Source organism: Thamnophis sirtalis, unplaced genomic scaffold (genome assembly GCF_051295495.1).
Source record: "Thamnophis sirtalis isolate CommonGarterSnake01/CBP01778 unplaced genomic scaffold, rThaSir2_p1.2 scaffold_1, whole genome shotgun sequence".
Lineage (NCBI taxonomy): Eukaryota > Metazoa > Chordata > Lepidosauria > Squamata > Natricidae > Thamnophis > Thamnophis sirtalis.
In genome coordinates, this window is record NW_028261381.1 from 171,481,824 (window position 1) to 171,503,445 (window position 21,622).

General features: G+C 45.1%; 1 protein-coding gene across 1 annotated transcript in view; it reads left to right on the top strand.

The window, feature by feature from the left end:
• The window catches only part of POLRMT (RNA polymerase mitochondrial), a 69,587-nt gene that overhangs the window by 11,799 nt on the left and 36,166 nt on the right, over positions 1 to 21,622 (top strand). The window contains exons 5-10 of the mRNA XM_087703299.1: positions 2,720 to 2,903; positions 5,579 to 5,728; positions 9,334 to 9,495; positions 13,637 to 13,810; positions 15,541 to 15,780; positions 17,289 to 18,074. Coding sequence (XP_087559425.1) covers positions 2,720 to 2,903; positions 5,579 to 5,728; positions 9,334 to 9,495; positions 13,637 to 13,810; positions 15,541 to 15,780; positions 17,289 to 18,074 — 1,696 coding nt within the window. The remainder of the gene's footprint in view (positions 1 to 2,719; positions 2,904 to 5,578; positions 5,729 to 9,333; positions 9,496 to 13,636; positions 13,811 to 15,540; positions 15,781 to 17,288; positions 18,075 to 21,622) is intronic.

Consider the following 21,622-nt stretch of genomic DNA (forward strand, 5'->3'; position numbering starts at 1 on the left):
AAGATGAGGAGGATAAGGAGGAGTGGAATGTAGAGAGAGGAGAAGGAGAAAGGAAGGGGAAGTAGAGTAGGAAAGGATGTTGGAGGGAAGAAAGAAGGAAGGAATGAGGTAGAAGAAAGAGGTGTATGGAGAGCAGAAGAGCTAATAATGGGTTTTTATCTTTTTGGGTGTTGATGACGAGGAACTGATGTAATTGCTACTTAATACAATAGGATATTGGCTATGTAATAGTATACATGAGATAGTATGTTATGAAAATGGAAAATAAAGTATATTTTTTTAAAAAAAAGGTTGTATCAACTGGGTAGGACCAGTCTAGAGGAAATAAGGGGTGATATGGTATTCTAGTATTTGAGGGGCTGCCCCAAAGAAGAGGGGGGTCATTTTCCCAACCACCAGAAGGCAGGACAAGAATCAATGGATGGAAACTAGTCAAGGAGTTAAGGAGAAACGTCCTAACAGGGACAAGAGTTAACCAGTGGAGCAGCTTGCCTCTAGAGGCTGTGGGTGCTCCATCAATGGAGGCTTTTAAGAAGAGACTGGACAGCCACTTGTCTGGAATGGGATAGGATCTCCTGCTTGAGCAGAGGGCTGGACTAGATGACCTCCAAGGTCCTTTCCATCTCTGTTCCGATCAATCGACTACCTGTACCATCTGCTGGGGAATGGTGAGAGGTGTTTCCAGACCAAGCAAGAATTGGAATTGGAATTTATTCAATTTGTAGGCCGCCCTATTCCCCGAGGGGACTCAGGGCGGCTGAATAAAAGCCAAGGGAGGGGAAATTATAAAAAGTAAGACAAAAACAATCAGACAATACAAACGATTTAAAAGCACAACAGACACAGCAAATTCGAGTAGGGTGGGGGGAACTCAACCCCAGGCTTGCTGGGACAGCCAGGTCTTCACGGCCGTCCGGAAGGCCCGAAGGGTGGCGAGGGTCCGAATCTCCGATCAGCTCCTGACAAGCTGCAGTGCTGACGGAGACCCACTGAGATGCCGTGGAAGGAATTCTCAAGAGAAAAACGCCGTTCTGTAATTGAAATGCTGCAAGGGGGGGGGGGGGAAATTGCTCTGGATTGAATCCTGTTACCAAAGACCAGCGCAGATAAAAGGTCTAGATAAAAGTACAGTTGCAGGCGAGATAAATCACTTGTAGCCACCCACAAATGAAAAAGTGCTGTCCTCTGGCCAACCTTCTATCCTTTAATCTTAGGATAATCGCAGAACGTCAAGGAGGGGTATTTATGTGGTTGCTCCACTTGATGGAGCAGAATCAATCAAAGACGGTGGGATGAGGGGAATGAATGTTATTTTAAACTATGTCAGAGAAGCTGTGAGGGTGGAGAGACCAAAGCCCATCTCAAGTGCTTCTTTGGGGGGTATCGTAACCACTCACCACAAACTTTGATTGATTGATTGATTGATTGATTGTGTCAGTCATCCCAACTTGTTCAACTATAAAAGAAAGACATTCGAATCCATGGTTAGTGAAAGTACACTTTACTAGAGATGTGGTTTCAGTGTAGCAAAGCCGGATCTGAGCTTTCATGTGCAAAGCTTCTGTTAATTTCTTCCCATCTCACCCCATCCCTCCCGGTTATCTCCAACTGTCCAATTACATTCTTTTTTTAAAAAGTTTTTTATTTTTATTCTCATGTATAGTTACAGGTATATATTCACATAGGTATTATTCGTATTTATCTTTATCACTTTTACATCTATTTTTTTCCCTATAAAAGGTTAAAATATACGTTCTGAGTTGCTTTAATTACCATCCCATGTACCTATTTTGTATTATCACCACCCTATTTTTCTTTTCTTTTCACCCTCCCTCCCTTCTCTACTTCCTTCCTTCCTCCTCTCCTTTCCCTTTCCTTCCCTTGCTTCTCCCCTCCTCCTTTCTTCCTCCTCCTCCTCCCCTTCTCTTTCTATCCCTTCCCTCCTTCCTCTTCTGTTTCTTCTTTTCTCTCCCCTTTCCTCTCTTTTATTTATTTATTTATTTATTTAGTGGATTTCTAGGCCGCCCAATCCCGGAGGACTCCGGGCGGCTTACAAAGCGAAAAAAAGACTAATTAATAAAAAATAAAGGAAAACAATTTAAAACATCACCCATGCACCCAATCTAATTGGGGCTGGACCTTAGCAATGAGGTCAACAGCCCCAGGCCTGCCGGAATAGCCAGGTTTGAACAGCTTTTCGGAAGGCCATGATTATTGCATTCAAACAAATTGTTTTGGTAACAGTCCCTGTGTCAGGATTCTGACCCTAATTAAATCATGAGCCTCCCGAGATCATGTGATTGCCATTTGTCAGCGGGGAATGTCAGATTCATATAACGACTGCATCGTCTTAGCATCTGCGGTGATTCGCTTACCAACCATAGCGGGAAAGGTCGTAAGACTGGGCACAAGTCACTTAGCAAACCATTCTTTGCTTAGGAATGACACTTCGGATCCCAATTGCGGTCGTAACTTGAGGAATATCCTCCCGTATAAGAACCTGGCTTCCCCATTGACTTTGCTTGTCAGAAGGTCACAAACGGGGGATCACGTCACCCCGGGACATTGCAACGGTCATAAATACGAGCCAGTTGCCAAGAGTCTGAATTTTGATCAGATGACCAGGGAGACGCTGCAGCAATCGTTAAGTGCGAAAAATGGTCCTAAGATGGTCGTACGTCAAGGGCTTCCTGCTCAGGCTCTCTCCTCTCTCCAACAGATGCATTGAACAGCTGGAAAGTGACGGTTTCTCCTTGCAAAGCTTCTTCAAGGATTCCACGTACGAAGACAACGAAGTCAAGATGATCCTGGCAGCCATCCAAAGGGTGAAGCCGGACTTCCAGCCGGAATTCTTCTCCCCTCCGACCACCACCATCCCGCTACTGGACAAATTCTACAAGAAGGTAAAATTTGAAAGTCTTTGTTACCTCCGAGGTCTTTGTGTTTGATTTGGTAGGTGTGTTTCCCCCCCACAGGCCATCTTTCTGCTAAGCTCCTAATTCCCACGGCCCTATCTTGGGCCGAAGGATATTTACCCATGTAATAGGGCTGTGTTGCTATTATCCTTCTCGTCTTTCTCACCTTCTCATTTTTCCTACCGTACTACCTTCTCCTATTGGTTCCTATGTTTTATCACTTGTTGTTTGTACCGTATGATTTGCACAGGTACAGTACAGGTGGTACCTAGCTCAATAGTATAGTAGCTGTGAGAGGGATCTTGGAGTCCTAGGGGACCACCATTTAAATAGGAGCCAGCTGTGTGCAGCAGCTGCCAAAAAAGTCAACACAGTTTCGTAACAAATTTGTGACAAACAGGAATGAAGTTACCAGTGAAAGAAGACTAACTCCTTTTTCTTCTGTCTTTCCCCCTCCTCCTCCTCTGTCTCCCTTCTCCTTTTCCTTTGCTACTTCCCCAGTCTTCTTTTTCCTTCTCCCTCCCTCCCTCCCTCCCTCCCTCCCTCCTCTTTTTCCTCCCCTCCTCCTCTTTTCTAGTCCTCTTCTCTCACATAGTAGTAACTGTGAAAGGGATCTTGGAGTCCTAGTGGACAACCATTTAAATAGGAGCCAGCCGTGTGCAGCAGCTGCCAAAAAAGCCAACACAGTTCTAGGCTGCATAAACAGAGGGATAGAATCAAGATCACGTGAAGGGTTAATACCACTTTATAAGGCCTTGGTGAGGCCATACTTGGAATACGGCATTCAGTTTTGGTCTCCATGATGTAGAAAAGATGTGGAGACTCTAGAAAGAGTGCAGAGAAGAGCAGCAAAGAGGATTAAGGGACTGGAGGCTAAAACATATGAAGAACGGTTGCAGGAACTGGGTATGTCTAGTTTAATTGAAAGAAGGACTAGGGGGGACATGATAGCAGTCTTCCAATATCTCTGGGGTTGCAACAAGGAAGAGGGAGTCAAACTATTCTCCAAAGCACCTGAGTATAGAACAAGAAGCAATGGGTGGAAACTAATCAAGGAGAGAAGCAACTTAGAACTGAGGAGAAATTTCCTGACATTTAGAACAATTAACCAGTGGAACAACTTGCCTCCAGAAGTTGTGAATGCTCCAACACTGGAAGTCTTTAAGAAGACATTGGATAACCACTTGTCTGAAGTGGTGTAGAGTTTCCTACCTAAGTAGTGGGTTGGACTAGAAGACCTCCAAGGTCCCTTCCAACTCTGTTATTCTATTCTATTCTATTTAGGACTGTAATATGATTTATGATCTGTGACTTATCACTTCATCGTTTGTATGTACACTGGAGACAAATTCCTTGCGTGTCCTATCACACTTGGCCAATAAAGCCTATTCTATTCTATTCCCATTCCCACTGCACTCCACTCTTTATTCCACTCTACCCCACTCCATCGTATCCCATCCCATCCCATTTGTGTTTGGTATGATCACATGACTTTGGGAGGGGAAGCTTTAGAATTTTGAATCTGGGTCCTAAGTACAGGTAGTCTTCAACTTACAACCCTATTGAGGCCAAAATTTCTTTTGCTAAGTGTGACAGTTGTGCCCCATTTATGACCTTTCTTGCCACATTTGTTAAGGGAATCACTATAGTTGTTAAGTTATTAACAGGAGTTGTAAAGTGAATCTGGCTTCCCCATTGACTTTGCTTGTCAGAAGGTCACAAAAGAGAATCACATGACCCTGGGACACTGCAACCATCATAAATACGAGCCAGTTGCCAAGCATCCAAATTTTGATCATGTGACCGTGGGGAGGCTGCAACAGTCATAACTGTGAAAAACGGTCCTAAATCACTTTTTTCAGAGCTGTCATAACTCTGAACGGTCACTAAACGTATGGTTGTAAATTGAGGGCAACCTGTATCCCCCAAGTAGACTGTCTGAACTTCAAACGCTTGCTAAGCAATTGGTCATAAGTCAAGGCATCTCCATTTTCTGCATTGGATGAGGAGAGCGCATCTTTCTCGTTCTGTCCTGGCCACTTTTTACCGAGGCACGATTGAGGTTGTTTTAACAAACTGTGTCACTGTTTGGTTTGCTGGCAGCTCAAATAGAAAGTCCATACAGAGAGTAGTGAGGACAGTGGAGAAGATTATAGGAAGCTCGTTTCCCATTGTTCAGGATACAGCTTATAAGCACTATGTGCTTAGATCTCAAAGCATTGTTAGAGATCCCACACATCTACTTTACGGTCTGTTTTTTGTGGCTCCCCTCGGGGGTGGGGGTGGGGGTAAGGTTTCAAAGTATTTCTAAAAGAACTACCAAGTCTGTAACAGCTATGTTCCCTATGCCATCCGTCTGATAAACTCGCAAGATTCATTTTTCTCCATGTACATCTGAATTGGACTGTTGTTTTTCTGTGTTATATAATATATGTGGGTAGATGCATAATTTTTATTTATTTACATTTTTGTCATGTTTCTGTAGTATGTATTAGCGGTGGTGACCCTTTGAGAGCTGTATGCAACGAAATTTCATTTTAATGTATGCCGATTAGTGTGCATTTAAAATGACAAAGTTATTCTAAGTCCCAAGTCTAACTTTAAGGACTACGGGTATGCCTGAGACATCATCACGGATTTCTTCCTCTTTTCTTTCCCCTTAGAAGTTTCCCATTTCTTACGCCAAGTTAAATTTCACAGCAGAAGAGCTTCAGCAGCGGTTCCGAAGACAATACAACTTGGAGACGTCCGACAGGGTCACGGTTGAGTCGGTGGAAGCCACTAAACCTATCACAGCTACAACTATCAAAGCGGTAAAATTGATTCCTGAGGAGAAAGTTGCGTTTCTGGCCAGAATAAAAAGAATAGAATAGAATAACAGAATTGGTAGGGACCTTGGAGGTCTTCTAGTCCAACCCCCTGCTTAGGCAGGAAACCCTGTACCGTTTCAGACAAATGATTGTCCAATCTCTTCTTAAAAACTTCTGTTATTGGAGCATCCACAACTTCTGGAAGGAAGTTGTTCCACTGATTAATTGTCCTCACTGTCAAGAAATTTCTCCTCAGTTCTAAGTTGCTTCTCTCCTTGATTAGTTTCCACCCATTGCTTCTTGTTCTACCCTCAGGTGCTTTGGAGAATAGTTTGACTCCCTCTTCTTTGTGGCAACCCCTGAGATATTGGAAGACTGCTATCATGTCTCCCCTAGTCCTTCTTTCTATTAAACTAGACATAACCAGTTCCTGCAACCGTTCTTCATAGGTTTTAGCCTCCAGTCCCCTAATCATCCTTGTTGCTCTTCTCTGCACTCTTTCCAGAGTCTCCACAAAGGGAAGTGATAAATACAGGAAGTTCTCAAGTTACAACCATAATGGAACCTGCCCATCATGGTTGTAACACGTGACTGTGGTAAAATGGTTTGGTCATGTAACCGACCCAATATTACAACCTTTTTTTTTTTAAGTGTTACTGTTTTAATTAAACAAAAACACACACAAAAAATCATCTTTCGTTACATCTTGTAGAAAGCGTTTCGATTGGTTACAAATGCATTTCGTGCGTTTCTTCCACAATCATTACATATACTTCATTCAAATCGAATTGTACATTTTAAATCATTTTTTTAATGAATTTTACTATCACTGTACCACAATTCTCATTTAATTACAATTCTTTTGACGTGCTTTTATCTAAAATCATTTGTATTTAAAGGCACAACCACCTACTGGCATTCATTCGCAATTTCAGTAAACCTCCAACAACATTACACCTTTATAACATATTCTAAAACAAAGTCAGTTAATAAAATATCTAAGCATTCCCCCCCCCCTTTTTCCCCAACTCACACTTTAAAGCTTATCTCCAATTTGCTTTTGCTAATACAACACACACACACACACATGTTTTTTTATTTGTGCTGATAAATAAATAAAGGGAGACTAGTATAGATCTATTTCAAGCTATTTAGCTCTCATCAGCTAGCCATACCCTTACTGGGATTTGAACCTGGGCTATATGACATACTAGGCAGACTTCTTAGCCATTAGGCCACAGGCTCTTATCCGTTATCAGCGAAGCCAGGGTGAAAGGTATCTATTAGATTTTAATCATATATATAATATTTATATATAATATATTTAATATTATATATAAGCCAGGGTGAAAGGTATCTATTAGATTTTAATCATATATATAATATTTATATATAATATATTTAATATTTTATATATATATATATATATATATATATATATATATATATATATATATATATATATATATATATATATATATATATATATATATATATATATATAATATTAAGCATTATCCATTAACATTTCCTTATAATTCTTGTAGTTAACTAAAAATTATTTACTATTTATATCACCTCTCCTCTCATCAGGCCCAAAAGAAGTTTTACCTTTATAGCAAGCTCTAAACAAGAATTTATTAATAAATATTACAACCTTTTTTTTTTGTGGCAGCCATTAAGCAAACCAGGAGTTCATTATGGGGTACCGTTTTGCTCAAAACTGAACACAGATGCCGGTTTTCGGCAAACCCATTTGTAAAATGCAGTCAGGGGTCTGTGGTATGTTGAAAACTGTCGTAAATGTGGCCCAGTTGCCATGCTCGCAAAGCGCAATCACATGACCACTGCACATTCTAATTTGGGCTATAAGTTCCCCTCTGGTAGGTCCATTGAAACTTCAAACAATCACTAAGCCACCAGTTCGTCCATTGAAGACTCCTTGTCCATCCTGAACAGTTGCAGAAATTGGCTATGAGCCATGGCGGCGCAGTGGTTAGGAATGTTATATTGCAGGCTAATTCTGCCCACTGCCAGCAGTTCGATCCTGACTGGTTCAAGGTTGACTCAGCCTTCCATCCTTCCGAGGTTGGTAAAATGAGGGCCCAGATTAGAAGCTGACTCTGTAAAAACCGCTTAGAGAGGGCTGTAAAAGCACTACGAAGCGGTATACAAGTGTTATTTCTACGTGCAGTCAAGCGTGCGAAACCCTGGGGAGCCTATGCTCACTTAGTCTAATCTAGTGGAAAGAAGGAGCAGGGGGGTGACATGATAGCAGAGTGCCAATATTTGAGGGGCTTCCACACAACAACCTATTTTCCAAGCAGAAGAAGAAGCAACGAATGGAAACTCGTCAAGGAGAGAAGCAACTTAGAACTAAGGAGAAATTTCCTGACAGAAAAAAAAAATTAAATCAGTGGAACGACTTGCCTCCGGAAGTGGTGGCTGCTGCCACACAGGACGTTTTCAAGGAGAGATTGGACAACCATTTGTCTGAAGTGGTGTAGGGTTTCCTGCCTGAGCAGGGGGTTGGACTAGAAGACCTCCATGGTCCCTACCAACTCTGGTATTCTGTGATGTTTCTCAGGCAGTGCCTTGACATGCTGGTTGGGGAGATTCTCTTAAGTTGAAGTCCCCATATCTTCAAGTTGCCATGGTTGAGTAACACTTGCTTGAGATCTACAACAGTTTTATTTATTTATTTATTTATTTTATTTTAATTTATTTGTATGCCGCCCTTTTCCCTGAAGGGACTCAGGGCGGCTCACAACACAAAAGGGAGGGGAATACAAACAGAATAACAAAACATAAAAACCATACATAGTTAAAAGCACAACAATCATACCATTCGAAGTGGGGCAGCGAGTCTTTAGCCCCAGGCCTGTCGGAACAGCCAGGTTTTAAGGGCTATGCGGAAGGCCTGGAGGGTGGTGAGGGTACGAATCTCCACGGGGAGTTCGTTCCAGAGGGTCGGAGCAGCCACAGAGAAGGCTCTCCTCCGGGTAGTCGCCAGTCGTGACAAGGGTGTAGTAAGTGCTGAGGTTTTGGTAGCAGAGTGATTGAAATAACAGCTAGAGGGTGGCCTTAATCCAGGAGTGGGCCATTAACTTTGCCAAGGAGCTACCTGAGAAACGGGGGCCGTTGTGGAGGGACGCTGCCCCTGCCGAGGCTGAGCCGAGGTGGCGCAGTGGTTAAATGCAGCACTGCAGGCTACTTCAGCTGACTGCAGTTCTGCAGTTCGGCTGTTCAAATCTCACCGGCTCAGGGTTGACTCCGCCTTCCATCCTTCCGAGGTGGGTAAAATGAGGACCCGGATTGTTGTTGGGGGCAATATGCTGACTCTGTAAACCGCTTAGAGAGGGCTGAAAGCCCTATGAAGCGGTATATAAGTCTAACTGCTCTTGCTATTGCCCACCACACCCATTACCCCACTGCTGCCCGCTGCAGTGATTCACTTACTAACCATAAGAAAATCGGGTACGGTCACATGATGACTCACTTAAGGACCGCATCACTCAGCAGGCGAAATTCCGGTCCCAATTGTAGTCATTGATCAAATTCTTCTTATACGGTTAATGATCTTTTTATATTCTCATTCCTTTCCACAGAGGGAAATTTTGAGCAAGATTCGTTCTCGATGGGAGGCAGCTTTGCTTCACAACCTGGTGAAGCTCAAGAAGCAAGATAATATTTGGCGTCTGTCCAAACTAGACATCTATCCGTTTCTTTGTGTGCTGAGCGAAAAGGAATATGTAGAACTTATGATGCAGGTAAGTTGTATTTACACGGGTAGAAGAGAATACTTGTAACCCAGGGTTGAACTATTCTATTCTATTCTATTTATTAAATTTATAGGCCGCCCAATCCCGGAGGACTTCGGGCGGCTTACAGAAATAAAAATATTAAGAAAAGATTAAAAGCAAATAAAACACAGCAGATTAAAAGAAACACAACATGCACCCAGTCTAATCGGGGCTGGACCTCGGTCAAGAGGTCAACAGCCCCAAGCCTGCCGGAATAGACAGGTTTTGATAGCTTGAGAGTGGGTAGGGCCCGGATCTCTGGGGGTAGCTCATTCCATAGGGCCGGAGCGGCAACAGAGAAGGCCCTACTCCGAGGCGTCGCCAGCCGACATTGTCCAGCTGATGGCACCTGGAGAAGGCCCATCCTGTGCGATCTTATCGGGGTCCTTGGTGCTCTCTGAGCTTGGCTGTTTTCTTTTAGACGTTTCACGACCCAACTAGGTAACATCATCAATGCTAGAAGGGTGAGGGGCTTGCAGAGAGGGGGAAGGACTGCGGGGTCCTTGGTTCTATCTGAGCTTGGTTGCTTGCTTGCAGACGTTTCATGACCCAACTAGGTAACATTGTCAGTGCTAGAAGGGTGAGGGGCTTGCAGAGAGGGGGAGTGGGGGGAGGACTGTGGGGTCCTTGGTGCTCTCTGACCTTGGCTATTTTCTTGCAGACGTTTCATAACCCAACTAGGTAACATCGTCAGTGCTAGAAGGAGTGGGGTTTCTTCTTTGTTTATAAAGTTAGTCCTTGACTTACAACAGTTCATTTAGTGACCATTCGAAGTTACAACGGCACTGACAAAAGTGACTCATGACCACTTGCCAAACTTAGGGCTGTTGCAGCATCCCCACGATCATGGGAATGCTTGACTCATATTTATGACATCTGCAGTATCCCAAGTTCGTGTGATCCCCTTTTGCAACTTTCCGACAAGCAAAGTCAGTGAGGAGGCGAGATTCACTTAACAGCCATGTCCCTAATTTTGTTAAAAGTGATTCACTTAACAAAAAAGTGGCAAGAAAAGTCGTAAAATGGGGCAAAACTCACTTAACAAACTTCTCTTTCTCTCACCAAACCACATACATTGTGGGTACGTTGTGGCTGTAAGTCGAGGACTACCTATATATAGCGTCTTGCTGCTTCTGAGTGTCGGTGGGAGAGTTCTTGCATTCGATGCCCCTTTGTAACGTCTACCCATTTGCAAAAGGAGGGGATCGGGCTGTTTCTCAGGAGGAGTGCTAGACAGGTAGATCACCTTCCCTGTGGAGGTCATGCTATCCCCCCACTTTGGTTTCCATCCTTACTGTAAACAGGAATTGCAATTAATTTGCCTGCATTTGGGTCATAAGTCATATGTTCTGGACCACCAGCAGTCAGCACAGCTGGCAATAGATTCGGAGAGTGAGGAGGTTGGGGAGGAACATGGGCCAGTCCTGGAGTCTGGGGAAGGCACTGATGAGGGCTCTGTGTTGGAGGCAGAGAAGGGGGGGCAGAGCTGTATGTCAATTATCAGCTGCCTTCAGAGTCAGAAATCACTGAGGCAGATGAACAGCTGGAGCCTGTTCCCAGTGTGCGCATGCGCAGAGCTGCCAGGAGAAGGGAACAGCTAAGGAACAAGGGTTGACTTGGGAGTGAGGCCACAGGTGGACGGTGAATGGCCCCTCCCATAGGGAATAAAAGGGGAGCGACAGGGGAGGGGAGTTTGAAGGAGACAATGAGTTCATTCCTGCAATCTTGCCAAGTATTGCGGCATCTGAAAGATATCCGCCTGGCCACTCTCCAAGCGTGATCAAGGTCGGTAATTGTGAACTATCTGGAAAGACTGTGGGAGAGGAAAGATTTTGCTGGAGAGGAATTCACTGTAAATTAAATAACAGGAGTTTATCGGGACAAGGACTGAGCTTCATGCTGCTATGGAAGCCTAGGTCAGAGCATCCTAGTGTTCCAAGTAATGCACCCATAGAAAGCAGAAATCCGAGGCAGGTAGATTCCTCAAAGAGCAATTTTATTGGATACGTCATATTGGCCCAACTGCTGAAAACCAACTCTGAAAGTTCCCGCGGTTTTCACCTAATTAAAAAGTGAGTTTTCCCCTTTCCCCAAGTCATCAGTCACATGGTCCAATAGAGGTGCTGGTCAGTTGCCAGATTATTTCACTCCTCCTCTCCCAAGTCACCTGTTGGAATGACCTTGGTTCCCGCAGGAAAACCTTTTGTTTTGACTGCAAAACCCCAGTTAACTATCTCCCTCCCCCTCCCATCTAGTGTCAAATCTGTAGCCACAAAGATGGCCAGATTCACTTCAGGGTTGATGCCATACAATAATTTATTGCTTTTTTTAATGTTTTAATGTTTTTTTTTTTCATTGTTTTGGTTGAATTGGGTGGCTATGGAAATGGAATAAACAAACAAATGGCGCGGTGGTTAGAATGCAGTATTGCAGGCTAACTCTGCTGACTGCCAGCAGTTCGATTCTCACCGGCTTAAGATTGACTCAGCCTTCCATGCTTCTGTTGTGACTCAGCAGAAGTTTGCTGTGAGTTGAGTCGGGATGCAGGAATAACAATGCATCTGGGGCTCGTTAGTGTCGTCTTCTGGAGATAAAAGGACTGATGGTGCCATGCCCTGGTTGCAGAAGTCAACGTTCACTCGTTCGTTCGTGGTTCGTCGTTCATCGGTCGTGGTTTGTTTGTGAGAAGCACTTGGATAAGTGATTTGCTTTCTGTAACCCTGATTCCAAGAGGCACTTGGAGAAGTGATTTGCTTTCTTTCTGTAAACCTGGTGTTGCTGTAATAGGTCTTTGTTTTTGCATTCTGCTGCGTAACCTTTTTGCCAGAGACATTATTTATGTTTATTTTTGGGCTCGCAGCCAGCGTGAGCCAGGACTGATAAAGTTATTTCCTTTTGAGTCTGTCTGACTGTCGTCTGTGAGCGAGCAAAGAAGGGAGGGTCAGAACAGCTTCCTTGGTGGGTAAATTGAGGACCCAGATTGTTTGGGGGCAATAGGCTGTAAACCGCTTTGAGAGAGCTGTAAAAGCCCTATGAAGCGGTATATAAGTGCTATTGCTATGTGTAGTGATCAGGGTCCCGAGGCTGAAGATGAAAGAATGTAATCCACCCGGGGATAGCTAAACCAACTAAAGTTTATTGAACAAAGCATTCCATAGATAGCAGAATCAACAGCAAAATTATTAATCATGAAACATCATTCTTATAGTGTTTGCAGCTTCTTTAGTTCTACCTACTTTACGTGTAAATATCATTATTGGCTAACACTTCAGTAGCTCAGCAGGTGAGGCTGTGGCCGGGTGGGAAAAGCAGCTGGCATAAGCATCTTTGGCCTTCTTTCATTCTACCCCTTGTTTCATCCTACCCTGTAGCATTTAGGGTCCCGAGGCTGAAGATGAAACAAAGTAATCCACCCACGGATAGCTAAACCAACCAAAGTTTATTGAACAAAACATTCCATAGATAGCAGAATCAACAGCATGAAGTAGAATCATGCCATGGATGGCAGAATCAACAGCAGAATCAACAGCAAAATTATTAATCTTGAAACATCATCCTTATTATAGTGTTTGCAGCTTCTTTAGCTCTACCTACTTTACGTGTAAATATCATTATTGGCTAACAAGTCTCCAAGGCACAATAATTGGTTAGTCCTTACATCATTGGTGTTCATGAGAATGTGCATGTTGTTGCAGCTGAATGAATCAAGTATTATGAGTGAATAAAATGTTGCAGGTTTACTTTGTTTCATCATCCCGTGTCCTTGATCATGCCTGGGAACACACTGCGAGCAAAGAATAGCTGACAGGCAAATATTTTCTGCAGATTGCTGCAGTTTTTACTTACACGTGTAACCTCAGTTCTAGGGACCATTCAGATGATTCCCTGTAAAAACCCTACAGCTATGTGCAGTCAAGTGTGCAAAAACCCTGGGGAGCCTTAAGTGCTCTTGCTAGGTAGTAAAAACACTAAGTAATAAAGTAAAACTGAAACAAAAATAAAACGATGCCTCTTAACTTTTCTATTTTTATTTTTAATTGATTTTGCTACAGGTCATATCTTGAGTCTCTTTAAGTCGTTTTTTTTATTTATCTTGCCTTCTTTTCAGACGGTTTTCAGCCTGCCAGCTCTTGGGGAATGTGTCACCGTCTTAGCGAAGGAACTGGGTACCAGGATCTACAATAAATACACCATCCTTAGGAAAAGCTGTACCATTTCGGAGGTCAATTTTGAGAAGACCTACGATAGCTACGTCCAACTTTTGGCCAGGGATAATAAGCAGGTATGCAACTTCAGTTGCCTTAGGGGACACTTTTAACTAAACCATCTCTAGTTTCTGGGTTGACCACTTTGATGAGAGTTTTTTGGGGGGGTTCCAACTCGGGGCTATTTTTGGCCAAAACTAGAATTTTCAGAGTTTCTTTCTAAGGTTGATCTGATCTGGAAGAGATGTTTTCAGGTTTTTTTCTCAATTCATGGAACCTTTTAGTTTAAAAAAATAAAATAAAGTATCCTGAAAACTGAAAATTGGCAATATAATGTAAACTAAACTATTCAAAGATAGTCCTCACCTTGCAACACAATTGAAACAAATTGATGTTAAGTGAGACATTTGTTAAGTGAGTTTTGCCCCATTTTACGACCTTCCTCGTTTTACCCACCTCAGAAGGATGGAAGGCTGAGTCAACCTTGAGCCTGGTGAGAGTCGAACTGCCAAATTGCAGTCAGCCGGCAGTCAGCAGAAGTAGCCTGCAGTACTGCACTCCGACCACTGCGTCACCAAGCTGTTAACATGGCATAAGAGTTAAGACCAAGGAGACAGACGGCATTAAGGGTGAAGTCTTGATTGATTGATTTAATTGATTTATTACATTTATATGCCGCCCTTTTCCCCGAAGGGGACTCAGGGCGGCTCACAATTCAATCAGGGAAGGAGGTACAGACAGGGGGATAAAAAGACGAGACATAACAATACAAAATTTAAAAACACACAACAACCATACCATTCGAGAAGGGGGGCAAAAACTCTTTAGCCCCAGGCCTGTCGGAACAGCCAGGTTTTAAGGGCTTTGCGGAAGGCCTGGAGGGTGGTGAGGGTTCGAATCTCCACGGGGAGCTCGTTCCAGAGGGTCGGAGCAGCCACAGAGAAGGCTCTCCTCCGGGTAGTCGCCAGTCGGCATTGGCCGGCGGATGGAATTCGGAGGAGGCCTAATCTGTGGGATCTGATCGGTCTATTGGAGGTAATTGGCAGCAGTCTTCTTATCCCGTCAACCATCTCCAGCAAGTTCAAGTGTGAATCCAAACCAGTTTAGTCAGAGAGAGCCATGGGGACACAGTGGTTAGAATGCACTACTGCAGGATGATTCTGCCCACAGCCAAGAGTTCGATTCTCACTGGCTCAAGGTTGACTCAGCCTTCCATCCTTCTGAGCTCAGTAAAATGAGGACCCAGAGTGTTGGGGACAAGAGGCTGCCATTTGAGAACTGCTTAAGAGAGAGCGGTAAAGCACTGTGAAGAGGTATGGAAGCCTAAGTGCTATTGCCGTGATAGTGAACCGATGGCCCGCGAGCCCTCTCTGCGGGCATGTGAGCTGTCGCCCCAGCTCAGCTCCACCTCCCGCCGGCCAGCTGATTTTGGGCTCTGCCGTGCATGCGGGAGACGCGTACGCATGCACGGGGACGGGGGCAGCAGAGGATTGTGTATGCATGAGCGGGGATGGGCGGGGCCATGCACACATACGGGAGGGTGCAGCAAGGTGCCAGGAGGCTTCAGGGAGGCCTGCTAAGCCCAAAATGGGTTGGGGGAGTCGTGCATACATACACGGGGTGGGTCGCATGCGCAGGGGGGCAAGACACACACACGGGGGTGGGGTGGGGGTCACACGTGCACTGTATTATGTGTGCAGGCACGAACTTTTGACACGCAAGGACCAAAATGTTAGCCATTACTGTGCTATTGCAATTGCTGTTGGCCTCCGGAATATGAACTCCACCCTGTCCCTTGCCTCTGCAGGTGAATGGTTTTTTGCCGCGGGAATATTGGGAGAAGCTGAGAGCAGAGGTGGGCTATAGTCCTTCCTTGATATCCAAGCAGTCCGTCTGGCCCCCAAGCCTCTTGATTCAGCTGGGTTTTCAGCTGATAGAACTGATGGTGCAAACCCTCAAGCTGGACCACAGCCTGCTGCCTTCGCTTCCCGAGACGTCCGTCATTCCTGTTCTGTATCACGTCTATTCTTTCCGCGGAACCAAGCAGGTGAGCAACTTGGGACGGCTGGTCAAGTGTGCAAAACGCCGAGGCTCCTGTGTTCACTTATGTCGGGGTTCCCTAAAAAAACACAACGATAAACTGAAACTCCGAGGGTTGTGTTCCTCAATAGCAATAGCAATAGCAATAGCAGTAGACTTATATACCGCTTCATAGGGCTTTCAGCCCTCTCTAAGCGGTTTACAGAGAGTCAGCATATTGCCCCCAACAATCTGGGTCCTCATTTTACCCACCTCGGAAGGATGGAAGGCTGAGTCAACCCTGAGCCGGTGGGATTTGAACCGCTGAACTGCTGATCTAGCAGTAGCCTGCAGTGCTGCATTTAACCACTGCACCACCTTGGCTCTATTCCCATTTTATTAGAGATGTCATTGGAAAACCCAAATGTGAAAACGTACTGGCCTGTACGTTCAGTAAACAAATGTTGCAAGCAGGGTGGGCTTCAGAAATTTTAACGGGTTCTCTGCCCAGTTGCTGGGTGGGTGTGGCCTAGTTGGCCTCCTGCACTATGGCGGGAGACCTGTTTTTTCCCCTCCCTGGGCTCCGGAGGCTTTCCTTGAGCCTCTGGGAAAGCGAACATGGCCTGCCTCGGGCTCCAGAGGCTGAAAACAAGGCCATTTCCGGATTTCCAGAACTTATGGAAGGCCCGTTTGTCACCCTCCCGGAGGCTTCATGCAGGCCCTGCACTTAACCTGGCATCCAAAAAGTGCCGCGTGGTGACACCTGGGAGTGGCAGGGCAGCGCCAGCCAGGGGTGGGATTTGCAGGTTTGCCAAAGTGGGCAGATCCTTAGCTATTCTGACCCCCTCCTCTGTCCAGTAACGAAAGCCGAGACACGCTTAATGGGAATGCCCTTTAATAACAAGACCAGAATCTCGCTGGCTGAAAGCCAAGTAAACAAACAGATAAGGACCTTGGTAGCAAGGCCAACAAATCTTGGCAGCAGTTCAGACAGACTCTGGCAGTTAGTTTCTCTTTAGTCAAAGCGTTGACTTCTGCAAGAAGGGCGTGGCACAAGCAGTCTTTTTTATAGTCTGGAGAGGAGCCTAATGACCCTCAGCTGAGCGTAATTACCTCTTGTAATTACGTAGTTGTTCTTGACGCCGAGTAGCTCTTTGACGGCGTGCATCCCAGAACAACTCACTGTTGGTTTCTGGATCACTCTCCCTTGTCTCCTCCCCACTGGTCCAAGGCTCATGCGCCACCTGGTGGCCAACCAGTCTCTCTGCGCCCTGCTCTGAGTTGGAACCCTGTCCAGGGTCCTCCACATCCTCCAGGGCCGACTCATAGGGCCCCTCGCTGTCGGAGTCTGGTGGCAGCTCCAACGGTTCCTGCTGGGCCACAACACTTAGCTATATATATATTAATTTATAATTAATGTATTATAATTAATTATTATAGTTATAATTAATTATAATTAATTTATATTTTAGCTATATATATATTAATTTATAATTAATTTATTAATTATATATTCTCTTTCTTTTCCTTTTGCAGATAGGTTTCATTAAACCCCACTATCTCCTGATCCGGATTCTTCAGGAGGCTTCGGAGACGACCCTCACCTTTGACTCTTTCGTCCTCCCCATGCAGTGTCCCCCCGTGCCCTGGGTCTCTTCCCACTTCGGGGCTTACACTCTCTCTCCGGTCAAGCTAATGCGTTGCCAAGACGGGGTCATCCAGCACGATCTCCTTTTGGACGAGTGCCCTCATGACCATCTCTGCTTGGTCCTGGATGCGCTGAACTTTCTGGGCAACTGCCCTTGGAAAGTCAACCAACCCGTATTGGATGTGATCATCTCCATCTTCAACGATAAAGGCGATGAGAAATTGGACGTCCCTCCACCGCCATCTTGGGAGGCCAAAGAGCTGGCCAGGCAGCTGGCCGAGAGTGCGCCAATGTCCCGGATGGCTCTGAAATGGAGGATGGCCCAATGCCGTAAGAAGACCAGGGAGACCTACGGTCTGCGGATGGACATGCTCTATAAGCTGTCCATCGCCAAGCACATGAAAGACGAGGTTTTCTGGTTCCCCCACAACCTGGATTTCCGCGGGAGGACCTACCCCTGTCCCCCTCACTTCAACCACCTGGGGGGCGACTTCACGCGGGGGATTCTCCTCTTTGCGGAGGGGAAGCCCCTTGGGCCACGCGGCCTGGATTGGCTGAAGATCCACCTGGTCAACCTGACTGGGCTGAGGAAGAAGCGCTCTCTGAAGGAGAGGTTGGCCTACGCTGATCAGATCATGGCGGACATCTTGGATTCGGCCGACAACCCTCTAACGGTATACCTTCAGTGGAGGTGCCATGTTTTGGGGAACTCGGGCACTTTGTGGGTTACAGGGCTGGGCAGATCGTGGTAGGCTGGGAGCAATTAATCCGTGGAATGACGTTCCTTCAGAAGTTGTGTGCGACTATGTGTAGAGGAAGATCACTAGTGAATGGGGAAAATGTCAGTGGTAAACCTGTGTGAGCAGAACTGGGATTGTGACGTTTCTTGTTCTTGGAGATAGCTTGTGAGTCCTTCCTTCCTTCCTTCCTTCCTTCCTTCCTTCCTTCCTTCCTTCCTTCCTTCCTTCCTTCTCTAATACTTGCTAACTTTTCTTCCTTCCTTTCCTCTCTCATCTCCTCTTGTCTTGTCTTCCCTCTTCCCTCCTTATTCTCTTACCCTCCTTATGTGATCTCTCCTTCCTTCCTTGCTTGCTTCCTCTGCTAGATCATCTTCCTTTCTGTCTCTCTCACCTCTTCTTTGCTTTTCTCCTCTTCCTTCCTCCCTCTCTCCTTTCCTCCCTCCCCCCTTCCTCTCCTACATGCTACCTCTTCTTTCCTCTCCCCTCCCCTCCTCTCCTCCCCTCTTCCCCCTTCCTTACTATTCTCCTACCCTCCTTTTCTGATCTCTCCTTCATTCATCCATCCCTTCCTTGCTTTCTTCCTATTTATTTGTTTGTTTGTTTGTTTGTTTGTTTGTTTGTTTGTTTGTCTTGTATGCCGCCCACTCCCGGAGGACTCCGGGCGGCTCACAAAAGACAAGGGGAAAGGGGGAAAACTGGACAAAGACAACATATTTAAAAACAAAAGCCAACATTCACTCTTCCAACTTCCTCTTCCTCTCTTTCCTTCCTGTCTTTCTCGCCTCCTCTTTTCTCCCCGCTTCTTCTTCCTTTCTCCCCTATTTCTCCTTCCCTTCCTTCTCTCCCTCCCTTTTTTCTTTCTTTCCTTCCTTCTACTACAGAGCTTGCATTGGAGTGTTTGCGTATGTTTTACTGCAAAATGGTAGGGGGGGCAGCATTACTATTTTTTAACAAATGCACCAGCGCTTTGTACAGTTGTAAAAGTGGGGTTTTGTTGGCCATGCCCAATCAGAAAACTGGCTTTCATGGTTAAGGATTTTCAGATCCAGCTTGCATCCAGATATTATTATACAATAAAGTATTCATTCGGCATATTTTTTAAAAATTGTACTGTTTTATAACCTGTGAAACCAGGGAGGGGGGGATGGAGGGAATGTGGGAAGTGTTTCAGAAGTAACCCTCCCCAGTTGTCCAGAAAATATTGGTCGTTCTCGACTTTGACCAAAATTGAGCCAAATTTCTGTTGCTAAGTGAGTTGCCCCATTTTATGACTTTTCTTGTCATGGTTGTTAAGTGAATCCCTTCCGATGTTTAGCAGAAGTGATTCTGGCTTCCCCCATTGACTTCGCTGGCCAGTCGGTCGCCAACGGGGGAACGACGTGGCTCTGGGGCACTACAACTGTCATAAATACAAATCAGTTGTCAAGTGTCTGGATTTCAATCCCATGACTAGGGGCGTGCTGCAGTGGTCATAAGTGTGAGAAGCAGTCGTAGGGCAGATTTTTTTCAGTGCCATTATAATCTTGGTCATTCAGCAAACTGTTTAAGTTGAGGACTACCTGTAACTCTGTCTCTGTCGATTAGGAACAGCAATTTTGAGCATCGTGGTTACATTCCTTAAGCCACAGTTTGTTTCTCAGACTAGAAGTCTTCAAAGTTGGCAACGTTAAGACTTGTGGACTTCAACTCCACAAGTCCACAAGTCTTAACGTTGCCAACTTTGGGGACTCCTGCCTCAGACTGACTGAACCACAGTGGCAGAGAGTAAATAATGTTATAATTTTAAACCAGTTCCTTTACTAGGTGCTTTCAAAACTGAATCTCTCTGTTAGGTAAGCTCCCAGTCGGGAGAGCGAGTACGTTCAGAGAAGCGTTGTGAGAGTTGTGTTGGAGAACACACAAACCCGCATACAGAGACACTGCAGTTTAAATAGGCTTTTACTTTCGTGGAAATAGAGGTATCAGAGTCCATCAAACAGTCCAAGTCATACACGGATAAGACAGTCAGTCATCAACGTCTTTCAGTTAAGGGATAATCCAATTAACATAGTCCAGTAATCATACAATCAGTTCAGTACTCAAAGTTTGCTTGCAGTTGCAAAACCTGCAATAGCTCACGGCACTTTCTAACAAACAGCTTCCAAAACACTCAGATCAGATCAGCCCAGCATCTAACGAACAGAGAGCTAACAGTCGTTCTGGCTCCCTCTTATGGCCGATTGCGGAAAACAGCAACCAATTACATTTTACAGTATGATTTAAAGAAACAGGTACAGCATTGCTATGTGATTTATACATTGCCAACCGTTAGATTATATTCCTAACACTCTCTCTACCCCTCTGGCCTGTTGCCGCCTTTCTTAAAGAGAAGCCACGCCATTAACATTACGCAGATAGTCCTTGATTTACAATGGTTTGTTTAGCAACAGTTTGAAGTTACAACGGCACCGAAAAACGTGACTTAGAACCAGTGGTGAGATTCAAATAATGGAACAACCGGTTTTCTGCCCTAGTGATTTCTTCCAACCACCAGTTCCCCAAACTGCTAAGAAAGCTAACCACCGGTTCTCCCATAGTGGTGCAAACTGGCTGAATCCCACCACTGCTTATGACCATTTTTCACACTTATGACCATTGCAGCATCCCCGTGATCCCCTCTTCTGACGGGCAAAGTCAGTGGGGAAGCTGGATTCACTTAACAACTGTGTTACTAATCTAATAACTGCGGTGATTCACTTAACAAACGTGGCAAGAGAAGTTGTCAGATGGGACAAAAACTCAATAAATGTCTTGCTTGGGAATGTAGTTTCTGGGCTCAGTTAGGGTCGTAAGTCGAGGACTACCGGTAGAGCAGTGTTTCTCGACCGTGACAGATTGAAGCTGTGCGGACTTCAATTCCCAGAATTCTCCAGCCTTTTAAGATATGTGGGCTTCACATCCTGGCTGAGGAATTCTGGGAGTTGAAGTCCACGCACCTTCAAGTTGTGTTGAGAAATCCTGATACAGGTAGTCCTCACCTTACAACCATTCTAACTGTTTTGAAGTTGCAGCGGCACTGAAAAAGTGACTTGTGACTAGTTGCAGCACTTAATGACCGTTGCAGCGACCCCACGGTCAGGTGATCAAAACCCAGGCACTTGGCAACTGGCATGTGTTTATGATGGCTGCACTGTCCTGAGGTCATGTGATCACCGTCTGTAGCCCTCCCAGCCAGCTTCCCGCGAGCAAAGTCCATGGCGGGAAGGCAGATTGGCTTAACGATCATTTAACTGCACCGATTCCTTTAACAACCATGGCAAAAAAAAAAAGGTCATAAAACGGGGTATGGCTCACTTGATACCTGCTTTGCTTAGCACCAGAAATCTTGGCCTCCATTGCCGTGGTAAGTCGAGAACACAAGTGAATTTCTTTATTTTTGATTTTTTGTTTTAAAGTGTAAACTGCCCATCGGTCCTTCTGGACTCTGTCAACCGATGAGGATG